General features: G+C 48.4%; 1 protein-coding gene across 1 annotated transcript; it reads right to left on the reverse strand.

The window, feature by feature from the left end:
• Positions 1 to 27805, reverse strand: LOC119379103 (astakine). The gene is made up of 4 exons (XM_037648284.2): positions 27594 to 27805; positions 13657 to 13729; positions 4481 to 4562; positions 1 to 1997 (listed from the first exon to the last, which is right to left on the reverse strand). The coding sequence occupies exons 2-4, from the start codon at positions 13699 to 13701 to the stop codon at positions 1741 to 1743; spliced, it is 384 nt and encodes a 127-aa protein (XP_037504212.1). The 5' UTR covers positions 13702 to 13729; positions 27594 to 27805; the 3' UTR covers positions 1 to 1740.

The raw sequence follows: 27805 nt of genomic DNA on the forward strand, positions 1-27805 counted from the left end.
TTAGTTTCTGTATTGGCATTTTGGATATGCAAACTTAGTAAATCTTTTTCTATGGAGATCCATGCTGCTGGGAGGAAACTTGCCTATGTAGCATACAATTACACGCCCCTGAGCTGTTATGCAAAAAGTGCATATGTGCAAACTATTAAAGTGTGCTGCAGCATAGAAATGTGTTTCAATGGGCATCCTGTGTAATGGGCATCCCAGAAAAATTAATCTATTTTCTTGAACAACATTTGCAATTCTAAAGGTCAAATGTGCTGTCCTGCAGCACACGACGACAAAAAGGTACCAAGGTTGAAGTATGATATCACCTTCTACTGCATGTGTCAAATAGAAAATGATGAAGGAGGTAGCGAGGTAGCACTTGTTGAAGCACAGATGTGTTTAAGGAAAGCCTTATCTAGCACACTGGGCATTGCACAAGCGTGGAAACATTACAAGGGATATTCAAGATGCATAGCGATCTGGCAAAACTGGCCATATCTGCCACCTTTTCTATAGTATAGTTGCAAGGCAGTCATATGATGGGAGGCTTTGATAAACACATAATGAGAGTATGGAAAACGAGTGCACAAGAAGTGAAACAGCATATGCGCGATTTAGCAGCAGCAGCAGCCGTTTATTTTTGGAGAACATGCTGGCCTTATTTATAATTATACATAGCAATTGTGTTCTGTTTTATGTAGACATGTACTGATGCAACAGTTTACTTTTTTCCCCTCACTTGGCAAAATGGCTTGATGAACTTTGAGGTGTCTAGGCTTTTAGGTGAAAAATGTATGGTCTATCTGCATGCTCATGCTTGCACTTCTAGGTGCAGTCATGTTTTAGTAGGGACCAAAGTGCAGTTTTCATTAACATAGCCCTCGTTTCTCAGAAATAGGCAGCAGTGTGTTTTTTTTAAAAGTCTACTTGCAAAAACCTCTATCGTAAGCTCGAATTTAGAAATTCTTTGTGGAGTTTTTACACCCGACAGAATAAATTAAGTTTGTCGACTGATCAGTTTAACTTTGTTGTGCTGTGGGCGAGGTACCTCAGTGGCTGGCACTTATACCATTAGGTGGTACTTGATTTTGTGGATATCCCCTATTGGGTGCATATTAATTACAGTGAAGCTACCCTGTCCTCCATCGGACAGAGTATTAGATGCAATGGCACTAGAGCATTTGTTTGGTGTGTAGCATCCTGATGACATTCATTGTGCTCAACCTCCGTAACAATGAAAACAAGGACACACACACACTGCACAGTTCAAACATTTGCCATGTGGTAGCAAATTTTTGGGAAGCCATTAACAAACCCTCTATAATGCTCACTTATGTGTGTGTGTCTGTCATTTGGCCAGAATAAGGCTACTGCGCTGGCGTGGGTATAGCAGAGGCAGTTTAGCTTGGTCCATGCATTATGCACAACAATACCAAAGTGCAAATGTTGAGATCATGCTGTATTAAGCATACAAGCAGGCGCCATGCTGTTGCACTTGCCTTTGGAGAAAGTCTAGTCAAAGTGAAGCCTCATTACTGCTGATGATGCACATATGTGTCTGTGTGTATGTGTCGCCTCTGGCGGGTAGCAGGCCCACACACATATGTGGGGTTGCCAAACACGCGAGGATGGGTGTTGTGCGGTTCATGCGGAGCACAGCAACCCGTGCTGTGGACTGGAGGGACATAGGGAAGGCAAGATGAGAAAAAATTTGAATTAACAGCACAGGCATGAAAAGACTAAGCGTGCACATCACTGGTATTCATCATAAACGCCTGCGAGGTCATTGCCGACGTGGTCTCCCAGTGTAGCTGGCTGGCACTGGGCTGCTGTGCAGTGCAGCCCACCCGTACATGGGCAGAGCAGTGTGTAAGTGTCAGTGTTCTGCTGCAGGACACCTCCGTTGTATGGATACCAGAGGGAGCGATTTTCTGGCACATTGTATGGTCGGCAGGTGTCGCCAATCTGGCCCAGCTTCTGGCACTGTGGCACACTGTAGCGCTGCATTCCTGCAGTTGACAGAGGCCTTGAGTCAATATTTGTGCATAGAGCAGTGAATGCAAAGGAACTTGAGACAATGCAACAAGGTTAGATTTTGTAAGTAGACAAAAGAATGCTACAGTCGCCGGTCTTGAGTGCGTTGCCATTTATTATTAGGAATTTTTAAACAAATTGGCTTGTGTGGTACCGAATCTATACACGCTAAATATTCAAGTTGGTTGTCATAGCAGGCTGCAGGAGCCATGACACCTTATATTTTAGGGAGAGGGGTTGACATACCTAAAGTCCCTAGATTTGAAAGAAGAGGGAAAAATCTAGGGAATTTACGTATACCTACATCTGCGCCTGTATTCAGCTTTTCCTCTGTTTGAGCAACGAATATTATTCAGGTTGCTAGAGCTGCTCTCTGGTAAAAGTTTTTACGAGTTTCAAATGGACGGACGATTTGGGCTTTTTCGTTTAAATAGAACACACCGGGAAGCCTCGGCAAAGACTATACATTAAGTGGAAGAAAAGCTCGTTAGAACGAGAACGTATGTGTGCGAACTCTAAAAAACGAATGATGGCACAAATGTGCAAGCTGACAAGGACACGGCTTGCGTTGAAAAACTGTGTCCGAAAATTCTTAAAAATCGGGGAAATGCGATAGCTACTCGCTGCCTTCACGATGGCATTTTCTGTAGCGGCAGGCATTTTAAGATGCGTAAAGTGGCTGGGTCCGTTTCCTTCTCGGACCCTTTTTAATAAGAGTGTGCGAATATCCGAAATTTCGAATATTTTTCGAATAGTGTTTGCTATTCGATTCGCACTAGAATTTTACTATTCGAACTTCCCAAAAACAAATACAGTCAACGTCCGATTAAAAGTGACCCCTTCAGATTTTTAATATGCTTCACCTCATTACACTCTCATATTGCGGCAAAGCTGCCTTTCAACCTCCGTTACGGTCGAACTTTGTCAAGAGACAGTCAACGTCCGATTGAAAGTGGTCCCTAGATTTTCAATATGCTTCACCTCGTCACACCCCGGTATTGCGGCAAAGCTGCCTTTCAAGCCCTGGTACGGTCGCAAATGTACTCACTCAAGAAAACGCTGGTTCCAACTAGGAGATGAAAGATGTGGCAGAGGTGGGGGCTCAATTAATGCTGTTTTGGACCTGAAATTTCAGCAGGAAGTCCGAAAAATCGGAAGCCGAAGCTTTTTAGCATCCAAAATTTCAGATGTTCTTATATATCGACGTCTACGAGGCAGTTTTGGAACTCCGGACTTAAAGGGAGCACACCCTGGTCCATGGGCGTCGGCAGGATTTCGCCTAGGGGGGGGGGGGGTGGAAACCCGTGTTACATCGCGGCTGGGGGAGGGGGAGAGAGCTGGCATAGCTTGGGTGGGGGGCAAGTGCCCCTTTTGCACCCCCCTGCCTACGCTCATGCACTTGTCCGCCACATCAGTTGGGCTTCCACAGAAGTTGAAAGAGGAGGAGAGGCTGAGGAAATGGCATCTTCGTGTAAAGTGTTGTCGGCAACACTTTGGTTGCACCAAATCATGCACATAAGTACAATTCGGCCTCTACATTGCCTCATTCTTGATAAGACAACTATGAAACACCACCCGCCGGTGCTTCATCAACCTAGCGAAAAGAAACACTTTCATGTTGCTATCTCATAAGGATATGCTTAGGAATCCTCACTTTTTTTTCTGCAATTTCGCTTCGAAGTATTCGGAAAATATTCTAGAAATATTCGAGAATAATGATAATAATAATATCTGGGGTTTAACGTCCCAAGACCACGATATGATTATGAGAGACGCCGTAGTGGAGGGCTCCGGAAATTTCGAGCACCTGGGGTTCTTTAACGTGCACCTAAATCTAAGTACACGGGCCTCAAAGATTTTCGCCTCCATCGAAAATGCAGCCGCCGCGGCCGGGATGAAAAATATTCGAGAAATATTCGAAAAATATTCGATTCGCTTCGCACCCAAGATTTTGCTATTCGCACAGCTCTACTTTTTAATCATTGTTCACAATAGCTGCAACGGACACCGGTGCTGGACGACTACGCCACCAAAATTGGCTGTTGTGATCTCCGTAACAGATTGCGCTGTAAAATGAAATACGGCCGGAAGGCATAAGACGTCCGAGTGAATGGCACAGTAGACACCCAATGAGCCCGCGAGGTCATTTGACTTAGCCCGACAGCCATTCATTCGGCGGGCGGTTACAGGTAGTGTGGCGAGAGATGACGGCATCCATCTTGCATAGAACGGGAAAGATACGAGGACGGAGAAAAGAACACGAGTCGGTAGAGTCACGAGTTCGTTTGCTCTGTCCTCGCGTCTTCCACGCTGTGTGACATTTGGTCGAAGCCGACGTACAGTTACATTCACCCAGAATCGGCGTGGTTTTATGTTGACCCACCTACAGGGAATTAAGTTGCTCTCGTGTATTGGACGTTCGCGTGTGCATGCGTAAGCACTGTGGCGCTGCACTCACCGACAACGCAGCATTCGTCATGGGCGCAGTCCTGTGGACCACTGCAGGATTGCGGCAGCCGGAACGTCCACACGGACGCAATCTGCAATCATGGGAAGAAAAACATTCAACACACGAATTGCTTGAGAGCAGCGCGTTATTTAATTATTCGCAATTTATCATATTCGACAAAGGTGCAGGACCCTTAAAGGGCCCCTCAGGGGCAACACTTTTCCAAGTAATCATCGAATGACTTCATAAAAGGAGTATATTGCCTCGCGCCGAAAATTTTTAGAATCCTGCAAGTATGAGCAGGGATTTGTTGCCCGCTTTAAAGGAGTACTGACACGACTTTGAGACATCGCAAAAGGGACATTTTTCGTTTCCTCAGTATGCAGCGTCAGCGCTCTCCACACACCGGAGTCGGAGAACACGTATAAAATATTTTAATTTGACTTAGAAGTTTTCGTTGAGCACGGCCGGTCTGGAGGCGCGCGCTCGCTGAAGGGAGCGAGCGCGCTCCTCCAGACCGGTCGTGTCCCGAGTTAGCGAGTTCTGCGTCCTACCCTAACTCGTAGTAATCACTGTCAGGGTCACTGGGCGACAATTTACTCATCGTTGCTTATGTGCACCACGAGCAGATGACGGATTTGCCGCTAGTACGTCGCGAGTTTCTGTGTCCCCGTGACGTCACACTGCTATGAAACGTCGCTAGGGTGGCTAGGAGGTGTGAAAACCGGTCGCTCAAAGTTGGCCCCATTCGCGATCCCGCAGCGGTGGCGCTGTAGTCGGGGGCGCTGCCAGCTTGCGCTGTGCTAGCGCTGTGGTAATGCACTCGCGCATGGGCGTCGGCAGGATTTTGTCTTCAGGGGTGCAAACCCGTGCTGCATCGCGTATGGTGGAGTGGGGGAACGCTGGTGTGGCTTCAGGGAGGCGGGGGAAATGCCCCCTGCCAACGACCATGCACTCGCGTCGGTCGTTGCTAGATTTTCGCCAGTGAAAGAGCTTTATCAACATAAACATTTTTACGAATTGCCAATACACTTATGTCTCACTCAAAGATCACGGCATTAGTGCGAAGCTTTCGGCAGCCAACAACCAGGCATTATTCGAGCCTCCATAATGAAACCATTCTTCGATGAAGTGTTATTTCGAATGAACCAATGTTTACATGTTTGACGAAGGCAAAAATATCTTCATCTTCAAAAGATTTATCTACACATTTACGGAGTAAAAGAGAAAGCTCCTTCCTGCAGGAGCGTTATCTTTGACGACGTTTTCTAACATTATCACGCGATAACCTTTTCATACATTGTAGTTACTCGTACTACTAAGTATACCTCGAGAGTGCGCCTTGCCTTGTCCATTTGTTCCTTGCCATTTACTCAATGCTGAGTTTGTATTACACTCGAGGTCGCACCGTCACGGAGCCAGTATGCTCAAAGTTGAATAGAAATTGAGACAGCAATTATAGTTTCATGGCTTCAACAAAATTTAATTAGCATCATTTTCTGAGCAACACACTGGTGGATACTCTTGTAGGTGATTCGCATGTATTCATTTTTTTTTATTTGTCCTCGCTTTATGCCTGGCTGAGCCCCTTCAAAGGAAAATGAACCCTCGATCGTTATGCAAAAGAATTTGACCACTGATGTTGTCAATTCTTCACATGTTCAACGTAGCCAATTTCTGCAACACGCTCCTTACAGAGCTGCAACAAGCTGGCTACTATCTTTGAATGCAAGCGCACTGTGCTGAACACGAGTGTCAGCCTGCTTTACATATATATCTGTGTCCAGTTGTATAGTAACTTTGATTGATACAGCAGCCCTCAAATATCCCATTTGATAGTTATCTGACTTTGCAGCTGTCATGTCGTGCTTTCTATTAGCACGATGTACGCACTTTTGCAGTGTGTGCAGCCCGATAGCAGAATGCGCTTTGTAACTGCGTAGCCCGCGATTAAATACACAAGGTGAGCATCGGTGCGTTGCTCTTTATTGACGATGAAAGTATAATAAATAAAATAAAACAGAAAAAGAAAATAAAACGTTCAGATTAATTCGTTTATCACTTGCCCGTGCTTGTCACAGACGCACGCAAAAACCTTTGCAGCACTTGAACGGAACGGGTTCAGTACATTTACCTTGTGTCAAAATGTTTTTTCACAGATGGCCGAATTCTCGCTGTATCGCTCTGTCGGCCTTTGGGATTGCCCGCTTCTAAACTGCTAATCTGTCTGCATGCCGGCGCACGGGAAAGAGACACTTTTTTACAGCGAAAGCTGTTATGAGATCATTTCACCGGCCGTTTTTGGTGCCGTAGTTGTCCGCCGCCGCCGCCGCCGCCGCCGGTGTCCGTAACCAGTATCGCTCGAAATAAGAAAAAAAAAAACTAAATAAGAAAAAAATTCCAGGATGGAACGAGGTTCGAACCTGGGCCCTCTGCGTGGGAGCCCAGTATTCAACCTCTGAGCCATGCCGGTGCTTGAAAGTGCTTTGCAAAAAGGTCCTATACAGGCTTCATGTCGGGAAGTAACTACATTAGCATATGCAATATAGCGTGGTAAAAGAGTAGAATAAGCACCAAGCGTCGCACAACGCGAATTCTGTAGCCAGGCGTCACACAATGCGAATTGCGCAACGAGTAGGTTGTTGAATGCTTCCAACCCATTACAAAGAGCTCTGCCATAATTCTTCATCGTCATCACGCAAAGCATCAACAAAGTGCGCATAATGCCTTACATGCGTTTAGCAGGTACCACGGCTGTCTGTAGAATGACGAAAAATGGCACAGTGACTGCCCTACTCCTCGAAAATTACAATGATTTATAGCGTAGTGGGTTCCTCGCAAGTGCACTTCTGTTGGTTGCCAACGAAGCCCATAAGGCTCCCATGATCCATTTCCTCAGGGTCTCAATAAAGTCAATTCTCTCTCTCTCCCGCTCTGCGTTTCTCCGGTTAAAGTGTGTTGTAAAGCGTGGTGGGACAGTTAAATAACGACCGGGCGTCACACAATATGCATTACGTAACTAGTGGGTCATTTGAAGCTTCCAGCCCATTACAAAGGGCGCAACCATAATTATTCATCGTCATCAACCGCCGCATCAACAAACTGCACATAATCGCTTACATATGGTACCTCGCTTCTCCGCAGAACAACGAATAATGTCGTGCTGGGTGCTTCCCAACTTCCCAAAAATTACGCTTTGTGGCGTAGTGGGTACGTTGCTAATGTACCTGCATTAGTAGCCACAGGAGAGTTTATAACGGGCTCTAGAAATGCCGCTCTTCCAGCTTTCGCTGTGACTGTGCTGCGCTTTCCGCGCAGGCCTGGCGTTTTTTTTTTCCGCACGTTTCTGCACACCGAATTGCAGCGCCTGGCACAAAACACGGTGTTTGCGCGAATCCGTTAAGATGGTCGCTGAGTTTCTTCTTTTTTCGTACACGTCATTCCTCTCAAGGAACACTAACACAGGGAACTCGTAAAAGCACGTGCACGTCAACGAAGCTGACAAGCTTCCGTCGCAAGCGGCTTACACTGCCGTTAGGGTGGCTAGACCCTACTGCCGTCTCCCCCATCCGCCATGCGAGCAGGCAGCGCCTCCGACTGCCGCGCTATATCTCGACCTAGCGGAGGGATCGCGCAACGCGGCACCTTCGGGCAAGGGAAACACGGCTCGCTTTTCACACCTCCCCATTCTAGCCACCCTAACGTCGCTAAGCCGCCCCCTCGATATCGAAACCGAAAGTGTCTGTTTAAGGTAGCGGTAATTAAAATATATACGATGCATTCCCAGGCACCACAATGCCCGTTTTGTTTCTCGACGCCAGTATTTTTATTTACACCAACAATCAGAAAATTTTTAAAATTCGTGCCAGTACTCCTTTAAGCGTCTTCTCTCTCCCTTTAATACCAGCTAGCGCGCTAAGCTACGCAGGGGGAAGGGGGGATGACAAGGAGGCAAGAAGCTACGTCCGTTCGTCACCGCGCATCATGACCTTGAGCACTTTTTTTTTTCTTCGAACGCGCGGCTTACTTTTAGTGTGATCGCGAGCGCGGGCACGTCGCATTAACTATGCAGCAGCTCACGATGCTCAAATCCGTCAATGGCCGCGGACTTTGTTTTATGACGCGGTCATTTTGGATTATGACATCATTTGTCGAGAGAAGAGCGAGCTATTTATAGCCGACTTTGAAAATTAGTTGTGAATTCAAGGCCGCGTGCTGCGCTATGCTCACATCACGTGTTCTCAGGAGCCTCGACTACCGATCGGCAGTGTTTTCTGACCATGCTCAAAAAGGGTTGCAGGACCCCTTTATGACACTACAGGGAATATTCCGAGAAATCTGTTGTTAATTTCACCATTAGAGGTTCCCTATTAGAAAATGAAGGCCAGTTGCAGTTTTGCATTTCGCGCCAAATCTACAGCACCTAAATGTCCGTGTATCGTCACGGATTTCAAGTACGCGGATATTGAACACGTTGGGCAATAAAGCACTTTTCGAGCATGGTCAGAAAACGCTGTCGATTGGTAGTCGAGGCTCCTGAGAACATGTGAGGAAAACATTATAGCGTAGTACGCGGCCTGGAATTTACAATTAATTCTCAAGGTCAGCTCGCTCTCCTCTCTACAAATGATGTCAAACCCAAATGACCGCGCCATAAACCCAAAGTCCACGGCCATTGGCTGATGTGAGCATAGTAAGCTGCGTAGTTACCGCAGCCGCCGCGACGTGCCCGAGCGCTTACTCGCGATCACACTGGGCTTCTTCGATTTACACGTCCAGGACGGCTCCGGACGACGGCGCTGCATTTATTGTCTCGGGGACCACCCGGAAGCTCCGCCCACTGGTCCGTGACCGCTCGAATGCATGTTCGTTTTTCGCGTAGCTGGCGGCCCGCGACCGGCCTGGGACTGCCCGAACGATGTCGTTCCGTCACGCTGGACACGGGAAATTTTCGACGTGCTCTTGCTCTCTTTCTCTCTTCTCTGCTTTTCTGTCCGCTTATCAAAAGGTAAGGACGTAACCCAATGTGAAGAAAATAAGAGGACAGGAAAGGGAGTCACTTGCAACTGGATTTATTTGTAAAAGGCTCCTTTTTATATAAACTGCCTTTCTACAAATAAATGCAGTTGCAAGTGACGCTTGCAACTGGATTTGCAAGCCCCCCCCCCCCCCCTCGAAATTTTGGTGAAGTAGGTGTTTTTGCAAAAAATAAATAATGAAAGTAGGCGTTTTTCTCAAATAGTCAAGGTTTTCAGCAAGTGGGCCCACCCCGAAGAAAATTCCTGGCTACGGGCTTCGCTAGGGCTGTGCGAATAGAGTTTCGAATTCGAATCGAATACTAGCTATTTGAAAGTCGAATAGAAGTATTCGAAGTTTTACTCAATTCGACAGGACTGTTATCTAAAACGCGACAAAGGCCAATTGGGTGCAACTTGGCTAGGGTGGTGTAGCTAAAACTAACGCTAACGTCAGTAGGCCTGTCGTTAAAACTTCCACTGATATCCTGATTCAAAAGCAAGCGCATGTTTGTTTTAAAGGAGATTATGTCATTCCCGCACGTAAAAAAAAAAAAAAGAGAAAACTGTCAAGTCCTACAAAACTTCGCTTCCGAAACGAAGGCACGGACTTCTTGCGTAGTTCGGTGGCGTATGCCGCAAGCGCCGTAACGTCCCGACTTTGGCCAGCGATAACCTGGGTGATTGGCTTCACGTGTGAAAATTTGTTCACGCTGTGCAGTCGCCACTGCCGCACCGCACCACTCGTTCAGAAACTCCCATCGTTCGGGCGCGCAGTTAAAGCGCTGCTGGGGACGGGCGCCCGAATATTTTTGGGCCCGGTGCACTCACGACCCTCACGACGATGAAGCACAACATTACCGTTGTCAGATACCAGGGGCGTAGCCAAGGGGGGGGGGGGGGGGTTCAACCCTCCCCCCCCCTCCCGAAAATTTTCAGTTTTGCTTGCGTATATATACACGCACACATACAGACGTACGCACGAACATACATAAAGTATGGTTGAACCCCCCCCCCCCGAAAAAAATTTCTGGCTACGCCCCTATCAGATACCGTTGCCCCCTCTGTTAGCCGAGAGCCTGAAGCCAGGCAACGTTTTTTGGATTCTAAAACGTTTTAGAATGTAGAAACATTGAAGCCAGGTCATGTGGAACAGCTTGTGTTTCTGCATGACAATTTGTAGTCTTTCGGTGGCAGTCACTCACCACGTTATGTACTCGGGACTCGGGGACATACGCAGATTTTATTTATTTGTTCTTTCTTTCAATTTTCAATAAAACCTTTTGTATTCGATTCGATATTTTGGCCGCTATTCGATTCGGGATGAAATTTCACTATTCGCACACCCCTAGTTTTCGCTTTAAGCAAGAAAAACAGAAATGTAGGGACTTAAAGGGACACTAAAGAGAAACAATGAATTGGTTTAGATCGATAAAGTTTGCTCAGAGAACTCTTGTGTAGTTTATTTCACCACCATAGGTTTATTATTAGAGGAGAAAACCAAGTTCAAAGTTTCATTTTTAAATTTCGCGCCGAACTTTGTAATTCGTGACGTAAAAGGTTTCAAAGAGAATTTAACGTATTTTGGCCCCACTGGCTCGACGAAATTTCCACAAACTCGGTATGTCAAGGCTCTGGCCCTCTCAGATGACAATGTACTTCGATTTAAACGATTAGGAATTACGCAGGCCCAAGCAGGCACCGTCAAAAAAATGTGACGTCACGGAAACTGGTGCGGGAATTCCAAGGTGGCGTCGCCACCTGTATTTTCTTTTTGCGCGTTTTCTCGCTTATTCAGCGTCTTCTCGCAGCAAGCGTGGTGTTTTTGGTATCGTGGAAGACTACTTTACTAATGCGAGAAAGATCGTTTTGCTCTTTAGTGTCCCTTTAAGCCGATATATTTTCGAACAGCTGCTCGCATCCTTGCTGATGAGTTAAGAGTTCTTAATTTACTAGGGCTTGTTCGTGGGATGATTAATTCGATTACAGGTCGTGGTATGCGCATTCTGGTGGCCGCGTTTCGTGCGCTCAGAAGAATGGTACTTACTAGGGGTGGTCAAGATATTTTAGGCTAAGCCGCGTTGCCACAGGGTTACATGGGAAAGCGGCCTGTGAACTTTTGCCCCACCCCCGTACTACAGTACCCGTACATACAGCACAACCTCTCATGCCAGCGCGCATTTTGCACGAGCTTATTTGATATTTGAACAAATAAGTTACGCGCGTGCCTTGTTATAATTTACGAAGACGACTGACGAATTGCGTTTACAGTTACGTTGCGTGAACAGTTGAGACTACGGTGCTCGGGACGTCGGCGGCGCGTGACTGCGCGCCCATGTTGTGTGGTTCGTGAGACTCGGAACCGGTGAGGTGTGGCTTACGGCGACGCACGCTCTACCGAGCTGCAAGGCGAGGAAAACTTAGAGGGAACAGAAAAACCGGCGCCGGCTGCCTGCCTGCATGCATCGACCGTGCGCACATTTTAGCGGTACGGGCGATAAACAAAAGCAGCGCAGCGACGGTGTGCGACTGCCTGAGGTAGCGACCCTGCTCGAGCTGCCGCCACGGCCGCGTCGTCTCCTCGACGCACCGAGCGCCCACGTGCTTCGCCGCTGCTATCCGAGAAAGCGCGTTTGCGACGAACGGGCTTGCTTCCACGCGGCCGCAGGCAAGTGGTGAGAAAACGAAGCACCGTGTTCGCCGACCGAAGGCCCAGCCGTCCATACGAGGACGAAAGTCGGGGAAGGTATTTCGCAGTTTTCCAAGAATGTTCCATATATATATATATATATATATATATATGACACGCTCGCCGCATTCATGTTCTAATTCACGCCGCGTTTTGATGCACGGGCATCGCGATGAATGCTAATTGGAGACGCGTGGTCTTTTTGTGCCATTTTTCGTGGCCGTCTTGCTTATTCGTACTGCTATAAAATCGGTCTCAGCACATATACCTCACAGGATAAAGATGTGCTGCTGAGCACGTTATGCATGAAAATCAATGGCATAGGAATGCATTTGTTCCCGCTGGCGGTAGACCGATCACGGCGTATTTAGATGCGAAACGTGTGTCATTTCGAGACTTTTCGCGGCGTCAAGAACCTTGATGCACGCAGCTCCGTGTACACGCCTCGTCGTGCGTGCGTGTAATACTGTCGGTGGCAAAGTATGTGAAGCTTAACATTCCGCTCTTTCGCGCCGACAAGCTCCCTCGCGGGAAGGCCTTTGAATTGTCGCAGACAGGGAGAAGCGCCACACGCACTTCGCGGGACGGTAGATTGCAATCTTACAGCGACGCGAGCCAAGTTGCGTCAGCATATAGTGCTCGGCTTACACCAGTCCGCTCAGCGACAATAAAGCGAGCGCCAAAAGAAAAAAAAGTAGAGAGAACACCCCCCGAGGATTAGGTGGGTGGGAAGGAAAAACGGTATTTTGTTTTGTTCTTACACGGTGCGTGCCTTATCGTATCTGACAAGCTACTGTACGGTTGCTGCCGCCGCGGCTAGGAGTCGAACCGGCGACTCCACAATGTCATAGACGCACGAGGGCGTACTCGAGAGCACGCGACTTACGAACTTCAGTGCGTTCTAACTGCGACACGACACAAACTTTGTAGTCGTGCATGGGGCCTTTTTTTTTTAATGTTCATCGGAAATAATTGACAGCTGAAGCGGCTCTGACCGCTACTCAACACCGCCCTGCGATTTTTTTTCCCGCCGCTGTCATGTATCAAATGTGTATGTGTACAATCGTCTAGACGGTCTCGCATAAAAGGAAACTCCGGCCTCGGCGACATCGTATCGCCCATGGTGTTTTCCCGTAGTGCGGCCTGCCAGGTAGGTTTTCTTTGTTTTCTTGCAGTGCTTGGCTCAGCGAACGAGTCTGCATGGTGTCCCGATTGGAGGCGGTTCCCCGCCCAGCGGTTTCCATTTGCGCACTTCGTCCTTGTTTTGCGCTTCTCCGCAACGAGCTACTGCGTGATGAGGCGCGTTGAGACGGTAAACAGCCTCGTGATACGCGCAAAACACCAGGGCGAAAGAAGCCCCGCAATGCCAGGCGTGGGTGTTTTGAGCGCCCGTTATCGCCCCATTTCATCGGCACGTGCACACTCAATTATATGCGCGGGACCTTCCTCATCGACTCCCTGCAGAAAATCTATACACATACCATGACGCACACGTAGAGTAATCCCAAGGTCACCGACGATGTCATCTTTGAGCTGTTTCCGTGCTGCGTTGACCTGCAGAACAAAGAACGGGAACTATACGTTAATAATTCAAAATAACACTTCGTCAGAAAATATGGACGAAGGGCACTGCGTTTTGAGCCAATAGATGTGGTCGTAGCTACCCGTCAAGCAATCGTATACCGAGCTGAAATGTGGCGAATGTGACGTTATGGCGGACATCGGGGAGTGTGCAGAGCGGCAACCCAGAGAAAGCTCAATAATAATAGTCGCGTTACATCCAGCCGCACGCGAATGGCCAATGTGAACCGCGACAGACGTCACAGCCCTGCATTGCGTGCGGCTGGATGTAACGCCACGCCTCCGTGCTTATTTGGAACGCGTACAAGATCGCACCACAGTCTGCTGTTCTTTAACGTGCACCTAAACCTAAGTGCACGGGCCTCTAGCATTTTCGCCTCCAACGAAAATGCGACCGCCGCGGCCGGGACCGAACCTGCAACCTTGGGGTCAGCAGCCGAGCACCATAACCACTGTTCTACCACGGCGGCTCAGAGGAACGCTTATACGAATTCCAGTTACATCGTAGTTTTGAGACGTTTAATGTCGACCCTGCCGCATAACTACCATCATCATGAACGGGTATGCGCCGCAGAATTTGGGCAAATCCCACTATACTCACCGCTACGGCGTGGCCTGTAATAACCCTGATGGGTGATAGAACGAGGAGAGAGAGAGAGAGAGAAAGAAAGAAGCAAAGAGAGAAACAGAGAGACTGAAAGAAAGATATAATGAAAGAAAAAAAATCCTTGCCGAAAAAAAAGTTAGGGCAGCTTTGCACTAGCTAGTGGTGCCAAGCCTGAAGGAAGAGCGGAGCTTGGCGGCCTTGTTTCTATTTATTTCTACATTTATTTCTATATTTTTTATGTCTTTATCCCCTTTCTTCATCTCGCTTTGTACTCGTTCCTTTCCCTATCCGAGTTATTCCATCCAACGCCGGGCACTCGCTCTGAGAGCCAAGCAGAAGATGAGGACGAAGAGAGCGTTATTTCAACTGACCCGAAGGTCGCGGGATCGAATCCCGGCCGCGGCGGCTGCATTTTCGATGGAGGCGAAAATGTCTGAGGCCCGTGTACTTAGATTTAGGTGCACGTTAAAGAACCCCAGGTGGTCAAAATTTCCGGAGCCCTCCACTACGGCGTCTCTCATAATCATATGGTGGTTTTGGGACGTTAAACCCCAGATATTATTATTATTAGAGCGTTATTTCATAACGATGACAGCTTTTTTACACGACCAACAGCGTTCCTTCCCGCGAAGAAATTTGATTTCATTCCTGTGGCGCACACCCGGCCGATTTTTTCGGTTCGCCGGTCAAGGAACGATTTGCTTAACAGCTTCGCTGTTGAAATTGTTCACGAGGCGGGATTCGAACCAGCGTACCCTCGATCGGATGGCGAGCGTCCTAATCACTCGGCTATCCTGACTTTTTTTTTTCTTTATTACCTCGTTCAACATAGCACAGAAGGATTAACGTACACACACATACATCAGTGATACATTGACTAAACCATGCCTAGAAGTTTTTCATATCTAACAGAACATCAAGAATAGTGACTCAGTCTGGTGGTTCAGACTGGGGTCTAAAAATCTCTCTAATTTGAACTACACTGTCAATAAAGTTTTCTCTAGAAGATTTTACGTGCACATCTGCGTTACGCACTTGCGTTCTCGTTTCCCACAATCCGTGGTGACCCAGAATCGTATCATATGGAGCCTCTACTGGTAAGAACTTTATGCCATAAGGGTCTAGTGGGGGTTGCTCTTGTATAGTGCGCTGGAGGACATCCCAATAAAATACCGCACCCGTGAAATCTAGAAATGCATGTTCAATGTTCTCTGGTTTATTGCAAAGGAGACAATTAGTTGTCCAAGGAACAAATATGCCTTTTTCCTGAAGCCATGTCCAGGCTCGCTAGCAGAGCATAGCATGGCCTTGTATAGTATAGTGTAGCAAGGGGGGTGGGAAAGGGAAGTGAGCGTGAGGAGGACGCGAGAAAGAAAGCAAGCAAGCCACGCCTGCCGACGGAGACAGCGTGCGCAGCCTGTGCATAGCCTGGCTGCGCCCGATCGTGTCCAGAGCAGGCCCGTAGCCAGGGGGGCCCTAGGGCCCCCCTCCCGATACTTTGGTGAAGTAGGTGTTTTTACCAAAAATAAATAATAAAGATAGGTGTTTTTCTCAAAAAGTCAAGGTTTTCAACAAGTCCCCCCCCCCCCCCCCCCCCGAAAAAGATTCCTGGCTACGGGCCTGGTCCAGAGAGTGATGGGACGTTCTAAGAAAGTGCGTACTCCCGAGGAGGCATCACGTGCCGGTCGACTGGGAGTACGAGCAGCGACGGGCCCGTGCTTCTCTGTGCCAAGCTTTGCGAGACTTGTGCAAACATTAAAAAAAAAAAAAATTATTTCCTTTCCTTATTAGACTACACGCACGAATTAACTTGTTTCTTTGCGTGTGACACGCCTCTTGTGAGGTTGTGCCTAAGGCAAGTCTATCGAAAAAAATATCTACAATGCGCACCCCTGCATCATTTTAGTTTACTAGGACACCGGGAAAACATGCGTATGGTGAGCGCTTTTTTGCCGTTGTACGTCGGCGTTCTTGTGCGCCGGCGGCGCTGTCATAACAAGGCAAAGGCAAGGATTGTGTGCAGTGCAAACTCGTCCATGCAGCTGTAACAGCCACGAAATAAGGCGAGATGACACCTATAATAAGATGAAAAACTGATCAATTGCAGACGACTGCTGGAACCGGAAGCCCCGATCAAACGCGCTGACGTTTCCGCTCGACGCTGCGACACGCTGTCACCATCTGACACGTGCATGTACGCCACATGCTCCGGCACCTGGCAAAAAGCCATGTCTCGCTTGCGTTCGTGTGAAAGTGAAACCAGACGCTACGCATAACGTGTCCGAGAGCAACAGCATAGCCATTCGTTATGCGAACTGTATATCTAGGAACGCACGCAAATTAAACAGCGCAAAATGAGAGATGAATGGCAAAGACTGTCAACGTCTGTATTTGAGAGCACGTTGACTGCACAGTCGTTGAGAAAACGGTTGATATAGCACACACAATGGGACGTTGTGGACGCGCGAAGAAATGTGGCCGGAAAGGGTAGAAGGGGGGGTTGTAAGACTTGGAAAGGAAGAGCGTGTCCTTGGCCAATTAGGAGGCTCGCTCGCGAAGGGCACGTTCTAGATCACAAGAACGATCAGGGGAAACCCTGATGAGCGCAATCCGCGGCGGCCGAGCCCCGCGGCGTCGCAGGCGGAAGCGGGGTGGGCAGATAGTAGAGAGGCGAATAGCGCAACCCAGATGAAAGATTTTTTTTTTTCCAAGCGAGGAAAAGTTGAGATACGTATCTGACCGTTTTGTCTGCGAGTCAACGCACCAAGTAAGGTAGGAAAAAAAAAAAAGACAGAATGTACCAGAGGAAAGCTCGGCTGCAACACTGCAGGCGTCAAGGGGTTCTGTTCGATTAAGTGGCGAACGCCTCACCGACTCGCGAATCCCCGCATAGATATAATTGGGCGCCGCATAAGGCAAGAAGGAAAGCAAAAGCGCTGTCTAGATAAGTTCGAGAATTCAAGAATGTGGGAGAAACTCTCCCCCCCTCCCCCTTTTCCACAAGGAAAAAAAAAGCGTGATACACCTGTAATCTTCTCCGTACATCGAGAAACAGTTTCATACAAAATGCTAGCAGCACAAAGAGGAGCTCTAGACAGCTTGTTCAGCAGCAGTGAGCACGCTGTAGTCACGACCGCACGCACGATAAGTCAAAATCTTCAAATGACGTGGAAACGGAAAGGACATTTTACTGCACAAACTTAATTTGAAAACAGGATTAGCAGTGTTTAACCGCATATTTCACGGCCCTTGCGCGCAAGGTTGCCGTTGGTGGTCACTTTGCGCCAAACTGACTACTTTATGAGCCCGTCTGGCGATCAAAATTTCAGTTGACTCCATGCTGACTGACGTGAAGTATAGTGACTTCGGTCATTGGACACGCGAGATTCTGTAGTCACGCAAAGCGGCACTGTCGCCGGAAGCGATCATCACAGAATGCAGTCCCAGGAAAGGACAGACCTATATTGCGGACAATTTAGTTCAAATCGCACTGAGCGTCCTAAGTAACCGAAGGCGAAGATGTGGACACATGCAAGGATAAGAAATTTGCTGGCGCATGCATACATTTTCCTTTTGAGGGACACTTGCCGCTGCGTTCGAAGGCATAGCGTGCATGCAAGAGCCGGTGGTTCATCCATCACCTTTTTAACATTACTGAGAGCGCTGTCAGAGTTGCTGATGCAGCAAGAAAGAACTAAGGATGAGTGTTGGCAAGATTGCCCTTGGTGGCTACATTGCACCAAATTGGCCATCTTCACGACCTCGTCTGGCGATGAAGATTTCCGGTTGGCGCCATGGCTACTTTGAACATCTGTTCTGGCGCATTTAATAACCATTTTCCTTATTGTTTGCACATAAAATAGCAAGCAATCCTGAAGAATAATCATTGTTTCCAAGCTTCTCTGCCGTGTTGGCCGATGCGCGCGCATGTCCTCCCCCGCCAGCGGGTTGGTGGTGCACATCGAGGCACCCAACGCGCGGCGCGACGAAGTTGCGCGCAAGTAAGCAAACGCGTGGCTAGCCCACTGCTGACGCTGCCTGTCATCTATGTTAATCCTGCGCACCAATTTTTAATGCTGAAGCACAGCGCCTGTTCTCCTGTGAACAAAATGAAGCTGGACTGCTCATTTTAAACCAGATTTCGCTACTTGAAGCTGGACCGGTATATGGTACTCTATATCAATACCGGTCTACGGCTTCAAGGAAAGACGGCTGCAACATTTAATTTTCCTACACAGTTGTAGGACCAAATTCACTTTGGCAAGAAATATTTTAGACAAACTGCATGCATGCAGGCGCACTAAACTTGTATTAATTATTTAATTTATTTGCAACTTGCCCGTGGCTTGAAGGGCAAGCAAGAGAAAGATATTGTGCTCCTTATCCAGCGTTTTCGCTTATTCAAAATGATATTTATTGTTCAACAATGAGAACCCTATTCATCATATCGCTTTCGTTCTATTTGGCTACAAATTTGGCGCTAAATTTACATGGCATGGCTACATTTAGCTTGAGTTTTGGCTCCTTTTCAAATATATCCAACGGCAATGCTGAGCGTTGGACTTAGCTGGTGCAATGTTTTCGATGCTTCCCAGCTCGAGGAACAAGGACGACAAAAGAGACACACACGGCGCCGTGTGTGCCTTTCTTCTATCGTCATTTGCGCTGGCAAACATCGAATAAAGAAAAGACCCCTTCCATATTGCACAATTTCGGAGCGCCGCAGAATGCAACACACGGCTCGACGACAGTCCTTATGGAGAATGGAAAGAACCAGAAGGAAGAATTGCGCAATCGGTCTAACACGTGGCCGTCACGTCAGGGCGCGTCAGAGTTCTGCCGAAATGAGATGTGTTCATACAGCACACCGGAGCTTTGCATTGCCGCTTCAATTAAAGTACATTAACATCGTCGACACTGAGGGCACTCGAAGCCAGGAGTTCTGCCGGTATGTATGCAAACGTGCCTGCAGGGAAGCGCAGATGTGCTTGGTTCACGTGCCAACAAGTCACGGTCGACCCAGAGAGCAGCACCTGACAGCGCTGCGCGGGCAAGGACAGGCACGCCTGCCAATAACCGCGTTCTCAGCCTCCCGTGAAAGATGAGCGCGCGTGTACAAGCGCCGCCCCGTATCTCTGGTCATTAATCTGCAGTCACTAAAGGCTGGAGCAAACGTGTTGCGCTGTCCATGCCTCCGGTTTCGGTTCGTGGAAACGCGCCTCGAGTTCGTAAGTTGCCGACCTCTTTCGTCGTTCTATCGCGCCAGTGTTGGCTTTGCGGTTCCCACCACACACATATCTTCACTCTGTCCATGCACGTGCGAAAACCGCTGAATCCAACGCACGAAAGTGGCTGCGCGCTTTCTCTTCCGCAAATGCGCATCTGCCCTGGCTCTAAAATAAGCCTTCAACCACCATGATACGAGGAAAGATGGTCTGTGCTCCTGACCGGCGGATATTTTGTGGGCTGTACTTATATACAGCCGTCTGATTAGACACCTGTAACTGCGCTAACTACTCCGATCAAGTGTGACAGAATAGCTCAGTCTTTCTAGCGCTCGGTGCCCTCCAGTTGAGTGGACACGCGTCAATGGGTGTTAACGAAATGAGCGGTGACGAGCGCATCTTGTCGCGACGGGCCCAAATCGCGGCGGTGACACTGACGGCCCAGGGGCGAAGCGGCGCTCATTTGCACGGGCGCGACCAAAGCGTGCCGCCGAGTCAAGGCCGGCCCGGAAAGGCCGCGGGAGGGAGACCTCAAGGCCAACGACCCTGGACGGACGCGCGACTGCCCACGGGAGGTCGGCCGGCGCGCCCGCCGGGTCGAGCACCTCTCCCACCCTTTCACGGCAGCTGACGCTGCGCAGGGCCCGGGCCCTGCTGATGGATGCCCCCCCATCCAGGCTGACAGGCCTGACACACGGAATCGCCGCGCCTTGGCCGGCCCCAGAGTTTATGGGCCGCGCGCGGCGGCCGTTTAACACGACGTGACCGGGCACCCCCGTGTCCCGAAGCACCTCTGTACGCTGTACTCGTGCCGGATGCGCGAGCCACGTCGGCGATAAAACTGTTGCTTTCTACCGCGGCCGCGAACTTGTGCTCACGAAACGCACGGGTGAGGAATGCATTGTGGGCAACCACGCCTTATCGACAGCAATGGTTCAGTCCAGGCTTTCGCAAACTCTGGCTTGGTGTCATCAAGAAGAGGACGCTCTGCAGTTCAGCACTTTTCCTTGCTAATGATCGTGAAGAGAGGGAGAAAGCTCATGGTATGTGAAGACGCTCGTGTGGCGTATATGTGGCATATTCGTACGTTACGGTCCTTCACGAGTATCAGTCGTCTGATAGAATGTCGCCGTTTAGGAGATCTTTTTTAGCAATGAGCAACGTAATATGTCGTTTGACCCTAGCTTTTGACCTCGTCGGGAAATTGCTCACGCCTCGCGGCTGATGGTTTCCGAACGACCGTCCGGACAAGCGCTTCCACGACGTTCTTAAGGACAGCGGTCCGACTTCAGTGCCGGCAAAGCCGTTCTTTTTTTTTTTTTTTTTGTTCCGCATGTTTACTCTCGCGCCATTCAGTTACGCCTACTGCTTGCAAAAGGTGCCAACATAACCTTGGCTTCAAGTGGTTTCTCAGAAAGCGCGTGACAGAAACGACGCCCATGTTGCTACAATGGATGTTCTTTTTCTCAAGCCATGGTGGTAAGAAAATACATCCGTGAATAGCAAACGTACGTTGTGCCTAGAAAAAATTCAGCTTTGACTATAGTTTTACGAGCGCTCAACACGGTGCCCTTGAGGAAAGGCAAGACCCGAAGCGCCTGCTCTTGTCACGCAGACGGCAGCCCTAAAGCTGTGTACTGCAAAGCTGGGGAAGCGATATTTTCACTTAGCTACTGGGTTAGACGATAGGAGTATAAAAAAACACGGACACGGCGAAGCATAAAAGAAAAAAGAAAGAACGCACAGATCCACCGAACTATCGAATATTTGAAGCCAATTGTAAATGCCCATTTCATGTGTTCCACCTACCATACCACCTTCGTGTGGCAAGTATTATGTGGGAAAACTGTCTTGGACCTAGGGCTATGTTGCGCCCACCAGTTTATGCCGGCTGGCGGATCGCTCCAACGCGCTCAAGGGCAAATGGGAAATCTATGCTTCTCATGAAGTTCGGGCCCATTTATTCTTGTTTCTTTTTTGACGGTTCCGTACAAAGGGGGGGGGGGGGGTTAAAGTGCTCAGCTGATAAGGTGCGCATGTGCACTTTACCAACTAACACTTCAACCTTTCCCCGAAGACTCAGATTGAGAGCGCTTGTCCCGTCCTCATCTTGTCTGGGTCATTCTTTGCGCCCTGTTACATGTTTAACCATAGTGAACCAACTCGCCCATCAACGCATGTCGTTATACTGGCTAGGTGAAACCGCAATTTTCTTTTTTTAGCTTTCTTTGGCAAGACGTAACTCGCTCAGCTGTTCCAACTGAAGCTGCTCGTCTGACAATGTTTGCGTGTAAGCCGTATTGACACGTAATATGCATATACTATGGCGATAAGCAGCTGCTGTGCCATTGCTCTTTGCTTAGCACCACACCATTCCAGTGTTTTAAACTGAGAGCTACAAAGGTGTGCTACATGCCCTGTGTTTTCGGCGTAGTTTTGGCTTTACTACGACTTTTAAGCGCACTGGGACGTATGATTATCTGCTTATCTTACTAACGCGCACACTGACGTTAGGAAAAGGGCTACACGGTCAAATCACGTAGACATGTGTGCCACGACGGCTGGTGGGAAACTCATCCGCTGTATTGAAGAACTTTCATGAACCTACGTAATTTATAAGGTATTGCACGTCCAGAACCTGCTCCCAAACTATGCCAAGATTTTTTTTATTCCGGTACATTAAAAAAGGAAAGAAATATTCGCACCTAGGCCACTGGTGCACATGCAGACAAGCGATGTACTGCGAACATTAGTAACGAGAAATTTTAAAATAATTTCGCCATAATTACCTCTTTGAATTACCTTTTAAATATTTGAAAACGTAAATTAATTTAGGGCACATATTGACTTGGCTAAATTGAAGCCGAGTTAGCAAGTCACGCCTGCTCAGCAGAAACCACAAGACAAGAACCACTTTCGAGTTATCCGTCCTCAAGATATGCCACAAGAAATCATCGGTGTTCCAGTTAAGATCTTCCCGAACAGGTAGAGGCACGCTTTCGGAAAGCCTAGCTGAAATGTCAGCTCATTTCTCGGTTGCATGTCTCGAAAAGTGGTGTCAGTCGAATTGGTTCTAAGCATAGGTCGGCAAAAAAAGTGGAGCTCGCTCGGACTCACTCAAGAAAGATATTTTGCGCTTAGGGCTCACTCGAACTCATACTCACCAAAATTTTTGTCAACCGGATTCACTGGGACTCAAACTCACCAAAATATTACTCATCACGCCTCACTCAGACTCACGGCCCGATCTGAACTCGATCATGAGTGCCGTGTAATTTGCCTTTTCGACCATTGTGCGAATGCTCTTTAACACAGATAGCTCACATAATCTGTGCTCTACGATACGCCTTTCGATTGCGTATCTTCAAATACGAGTTATCAGTGGTTGCAATCCAGTAAGGACATATTTGTTGAATGAAACGACTCACACGAGATATTTTTATCAAGAACATTCCGTGAAAGATTGCGAGGAGGTCTGAGTACCCTCCCCCTCCCCTCTTTTTGTAACTCACGCCTCTAATCAGCAAATATTGAGCTGGCGTATGAACGCTAGTGCGCTGAAGTATGTATAAGTAGGCGTGAATATAGACGTGAGCCGACATACGTGGCTGATAGTAAGGCTGAAGATGAGTAAGTAGCACTGCTAAGTAGACACGCCTATATATACTACTCGGCTTCAGTGTCGCAGTTACAGCGTATGCCCTAAAGTTAGCAAAGATAAATCTAATTGATGATATCATAATAGAAATTTTCGCTAATTTCTGACTAGTCGCGTAACCTATCGACAATAACAGAAAACGCCTGGCATATTAGAGACGCGCAGGGGAGAGCTTCGAATTGATTTTAAAATCTTTGTATTGCTCTATGATGCGCTAGATTACATAAACTGCGAAGTAAATGTTCGGCGTTAACTTCTGACCGTAGAACATCGTGAAAAATACTCGTATACAGTTGTAAAAATGTTGCTGCAAAGGTAAATTGCCATGTGCCAACTCACTGCAACAATCAACCGTTACATCTTTAGTTGGGTCGCGTGGCTTTGCATCTTTCCAAGCCGTGTTGAGGTTTGGTAAAGCTTTGTGCCAGCTAGTTCTCGCCCTCAAGTGCCCATTCCCCGACACGAATTTCGTTTTGCCTTCGACACAGAAAACGATCAGGAAAGAAAAACGTTCAGTTTGAGTTGTACCGGATTCTCGAGACTGGACGACTGCTCTTCCGACTTCCGATGTCTGTCCTTGTGAAAGAAAAGGAAAGCCCACGTAGGTTGGTGCTCATTTTTCTTTCCTGCCGACAGCTACGAATCCGCTGTTACTTGCGTCAAGTGAAGTTATTATAGGTCAAAGCTCCCGAATAAAAAAAATAAAGCGGCAGTATGTTATATTGGAACAAAAGATACGATAAGATTGACTGATTATTTATTGGTTCATCATTTCAAAATTTTAAACGTGAGGGGGGGGGGGGGACTATTCAAGGAAGGCTCCATGCATGGGCGTCGGCAGGATTCTTGTCTTGGTGGGGGGGGGGGGGGGGTGCAAACCCTTGTTGCATCGCGGTGAGATGGGGGCGGGGGCAAGTGCCCCTTCTGCATCCCCCTGATGCCCATGGCTCCATTGGGTCCTAATACTGACAAGGACAGCAGCAGAATCAGTTTGTTTACTGTGTCGTACATGGAAACCATTACATTGAACAATATATATATATATATATATATATATATATATATATATATATATATATATATATATATATATATGCTAGTTAGTAGTAACTGGCATCTACTAAGCATCATGCATCCACGCAGCAGCACAGACTTTCTTACAACGCAAATATCGTAATAATGACATTTAGAAATATCAAGTGCAAATCCAAGACCCTCTCTAAGGTTTCACCGACGTAGCAGGAATCGCAGTCCTTGCACGGTATCTGCAATATCTGCTGCGTTGGCGAAACGGGAAACTTCACTCGACAACCGAAATAGCACAAACGCGATGATAAGAACCATCGCCATGTGTCCAACGCACTTGCGGAGCATGTGCACATGATTTGTCACTTCATCGCTTGGGATAATGCTACAAAGAAAGAAACGTGACCACGAGACTCCTACTCGAATCTCTGCTGATACAGATGACACCACATACCGTTAACAGGACAGACGGAAACATGCCCCACATTTATGGCCGTTCATTACGTCATATACTGCGTACACATAACTGGACAACGGTGCTATGTCCGCTGCACTGTGAACAAGGAACCTGTACAACTTCCAAAACGTCAAAAACCTTTTTTTTTTTACTTGCTACCTGACCAGACGAGCTTTCGTCAAATTATTGACCGTGGATAGATCTTTAGAGTAAAAATTACAGACTTGATAGTTAACATTCGCCAAAATGTGTACCGCACTGACTTTTTGCACCATCCCATTATCGGAATGCGGCTACCAAACCAGAAACGATAACTTCGTTCTCTTGAGGACGAACATAACCGCTGTCACTGAGCCATGCGCGGCGCATGGCTATCACGCGCTGTAGATGTTAAATGCGTTTGTGGTCGAAGGCGCATGGAACTGCAGGCTGATGCCTGCAGTTAATGAGCGACAGCTGCAAATGCCACACGCTTTATTCCGTGGCAGTGTCACACACTGTGCTTAAAGCAGCGTTCATGTCTCCGATTAAGAGCACATTGCACTCCCATTCCTCCCATGTTTCACCCGAGCCGCGCACCTGCCCCTATCACCCGGTGTGGCGAGAATGGAATAACAATCGAGAGAAAGTAATCGCGGCGCTGTTCTGTATTGCTGCAGGGGCCAACTGTCCGAGTGCGGTGGAGACCGCGCGTGGCAGCTTCCGGGTTAAGAGGTTAGCATTAGCTCCTCCCTAGAAAGATACGTTGAGCAATACTCCGCTCTCCACTTCCAAGGTCGTGCTCTCGGCGGCGACTGAACGGGTACGCCGCCGCAGCTGTCGTTATTGGAACACAGCGTCCTTTCTTTCTTCGGCGACGCGCTCAAAAGGGTTGCGCCACCGGATGCAACTACGCTGAAAGGACGCCCCCTCCTTCAAGAAGCCCGCCATCCCAGCGCAGTATTGAGCGTTGTCTAATCGGACTTGGAACTGTGATCGCCGACGGATAAAAGTCGTGCGCATCCGTCGCCTTTCGTGCTGGTAGTTGCATTTGTTGCGCTTAGTGTGATGCCTTCTCATGAAAAGCATGCATATTCACACTGTGCCCAATGCGAAACCTTTCTTGCTCTACGAACGCCTCACCCCGTATATGCCAACGTTTTGAGACATTTATAGGCTTTGAGAGAGAATGAAGCGTACAGAGAACCTACGGCCATGCGGGATTAAATGTGTTCAGGTTGACAATTCATGTTCAGATATCGGAATGCAAGAAAGCGTATGACATATACAGCTCCCTTAGCGCACTTTTTTTTTTCGCTGTTTTCAACACCCTTCAACATATACAAGCGCTGGCTATCTTCAATCGTGTGTTACATCGGTCATACCACGCTGAATACGCCGGTTCTTGACCTCCACCTCCAGTCTTCATTTCCGGTGTCGTTAAACCATGCTCCTCTTTGAGATAGCCAGACACTGTGCCTGCATCGGAGTCAGTATCGAGCCTTTTTGCTCAAGTGTCCACTTCAATTAACAATGATCGTGCAATTGCTTCTTCACACCCTCCGTAACACACGTAAACAATACAAGGAACGTACGTGCCGAGCAGCCGTTGGACGAGCGCAGTTTTCTTCTAAAATTACTAGAGAAATTATGGCGCTGAGAGCGGTCAATATATATCACTGGAATGATGTGTAGAACGTGTATATCACTATTTCCATGCTGACTGAACCACCGTGCTTGCAGCTTCTGAATACTTAGGTAGAGTGTTCTAGTACACTGTAACTTAGGTATACTAGCGCCATATTTCCATGTAGTAACTTTCCCAGAAAACCCAACACACGTCGTTCGCGGATCCCGAGGAAAATCCGTAGACACGAAGGAAACAGCTTGCGCAACACTGAGAAGCGTTGTCTCGCCAGTAGCCGCTCTCAGCAGGAGTCATTGCTCGCGGTAAATGCTTGTCGCATTCCGATGTAGAGAAAGTAGCAGACGGGCTCAGAAGCACGAGCACATCGCGGAGCAAGGAGATCGGAGCGCCTGCTTTGTTCTCGTCCTTTAGAGGCCCCTGAAATAAAAGCTTTCTGTGCTTTACACTCTGCATGTATACAGAATAAGAAGTAATAAGTGAAGGACTTGTAGCCGCCTCTCGAAGGTGAACCGAGCCCAAACGGCACACCGACACACTCCGCGCGATTTGTTGCGAGACACCGTCATTCAGGCCGCATGTGTATATACCGATACACCAGCCGCAAATGTTTCCACCGAGCGCTGACATCTGACCGTCGTGACTCGGCGCCCGCGCGTGCGTGTGTGCGTGCCGGTCAAGAGGAATAAAGCGACGGACACACACGCAGCGCTAACGCAGCCTTGTCCTCAAAGCATGCAAATGAAAAGCGAGCATGTCTCGCCCTCGCGCGCACTCGTATCTCGGAGGAAGAGACGCAATGGAAGGACGCATTTCTTTCATCGTGGCGATTAACTAACCGAAAGCAACGGACACGAGGTGGGGGGGGTCTCTGAGAGCCAAGGCCGCGTACAGGCTCTCCCCGCTACGGACCGCCCATCATCCCGGAATTCCTGACCAACGGGAAGCGTCAAGTGCACGCCGGAGGGTGAGCGGCACGGTACAAGGTATCCTGGCGTAGCGGCTTCCGATAAGCCACGAAAACACTGGCTGTCTGCGTCACTGAGGCCAAGGACGAATTCCTGGAGGGGTCAAGCTGTCCCGGAACCGGTGTCCAGATGACAAGCGACCATGCGCTGCCGCTAGACCGGTGCGCCCAATCAGTAAACAAACCGCTACTAATTCGGATCTGGATGCTGCGCGAGGATCGGAAGCCGCGGATGAGTTGTTGCAAGTGAGGTGCGCGAGGTCCTGCACTCACCTTTCACCTATGAGACTCGCTTTGGCGTCCCCTGGGTGCGAGCTGCGGGTGCAACCGGTGCGTTTCCGAGATTGAGAGGGCTGCCTTGTGAGAGTCGAGTTGCTCGCTAGCAGGGTGGCTCGTCTGCAGACTGAACGTGCTCGCACCTTGAAGGGCAGCGGAGAAGACGGACGAAGCTCGCGGGGGATGATGGCACGTGGGACGCGCAGCGC

This window comes from Rhipicephalus sanguineus, chromosome 1 (assembly GCF_013339695.2).
Source record: "Rhipicephalus sanguineus isolate Rsan-2018 chromosome 1, BIME_Rsan_1.4, whole genome shotgun sequence".
NCBI lineage: Eukaryota > Metazoa > Arthropoda > Arachnida > Ixodida > Ixodidae > Rhipicephalus > Rhipicephalus sanguineus.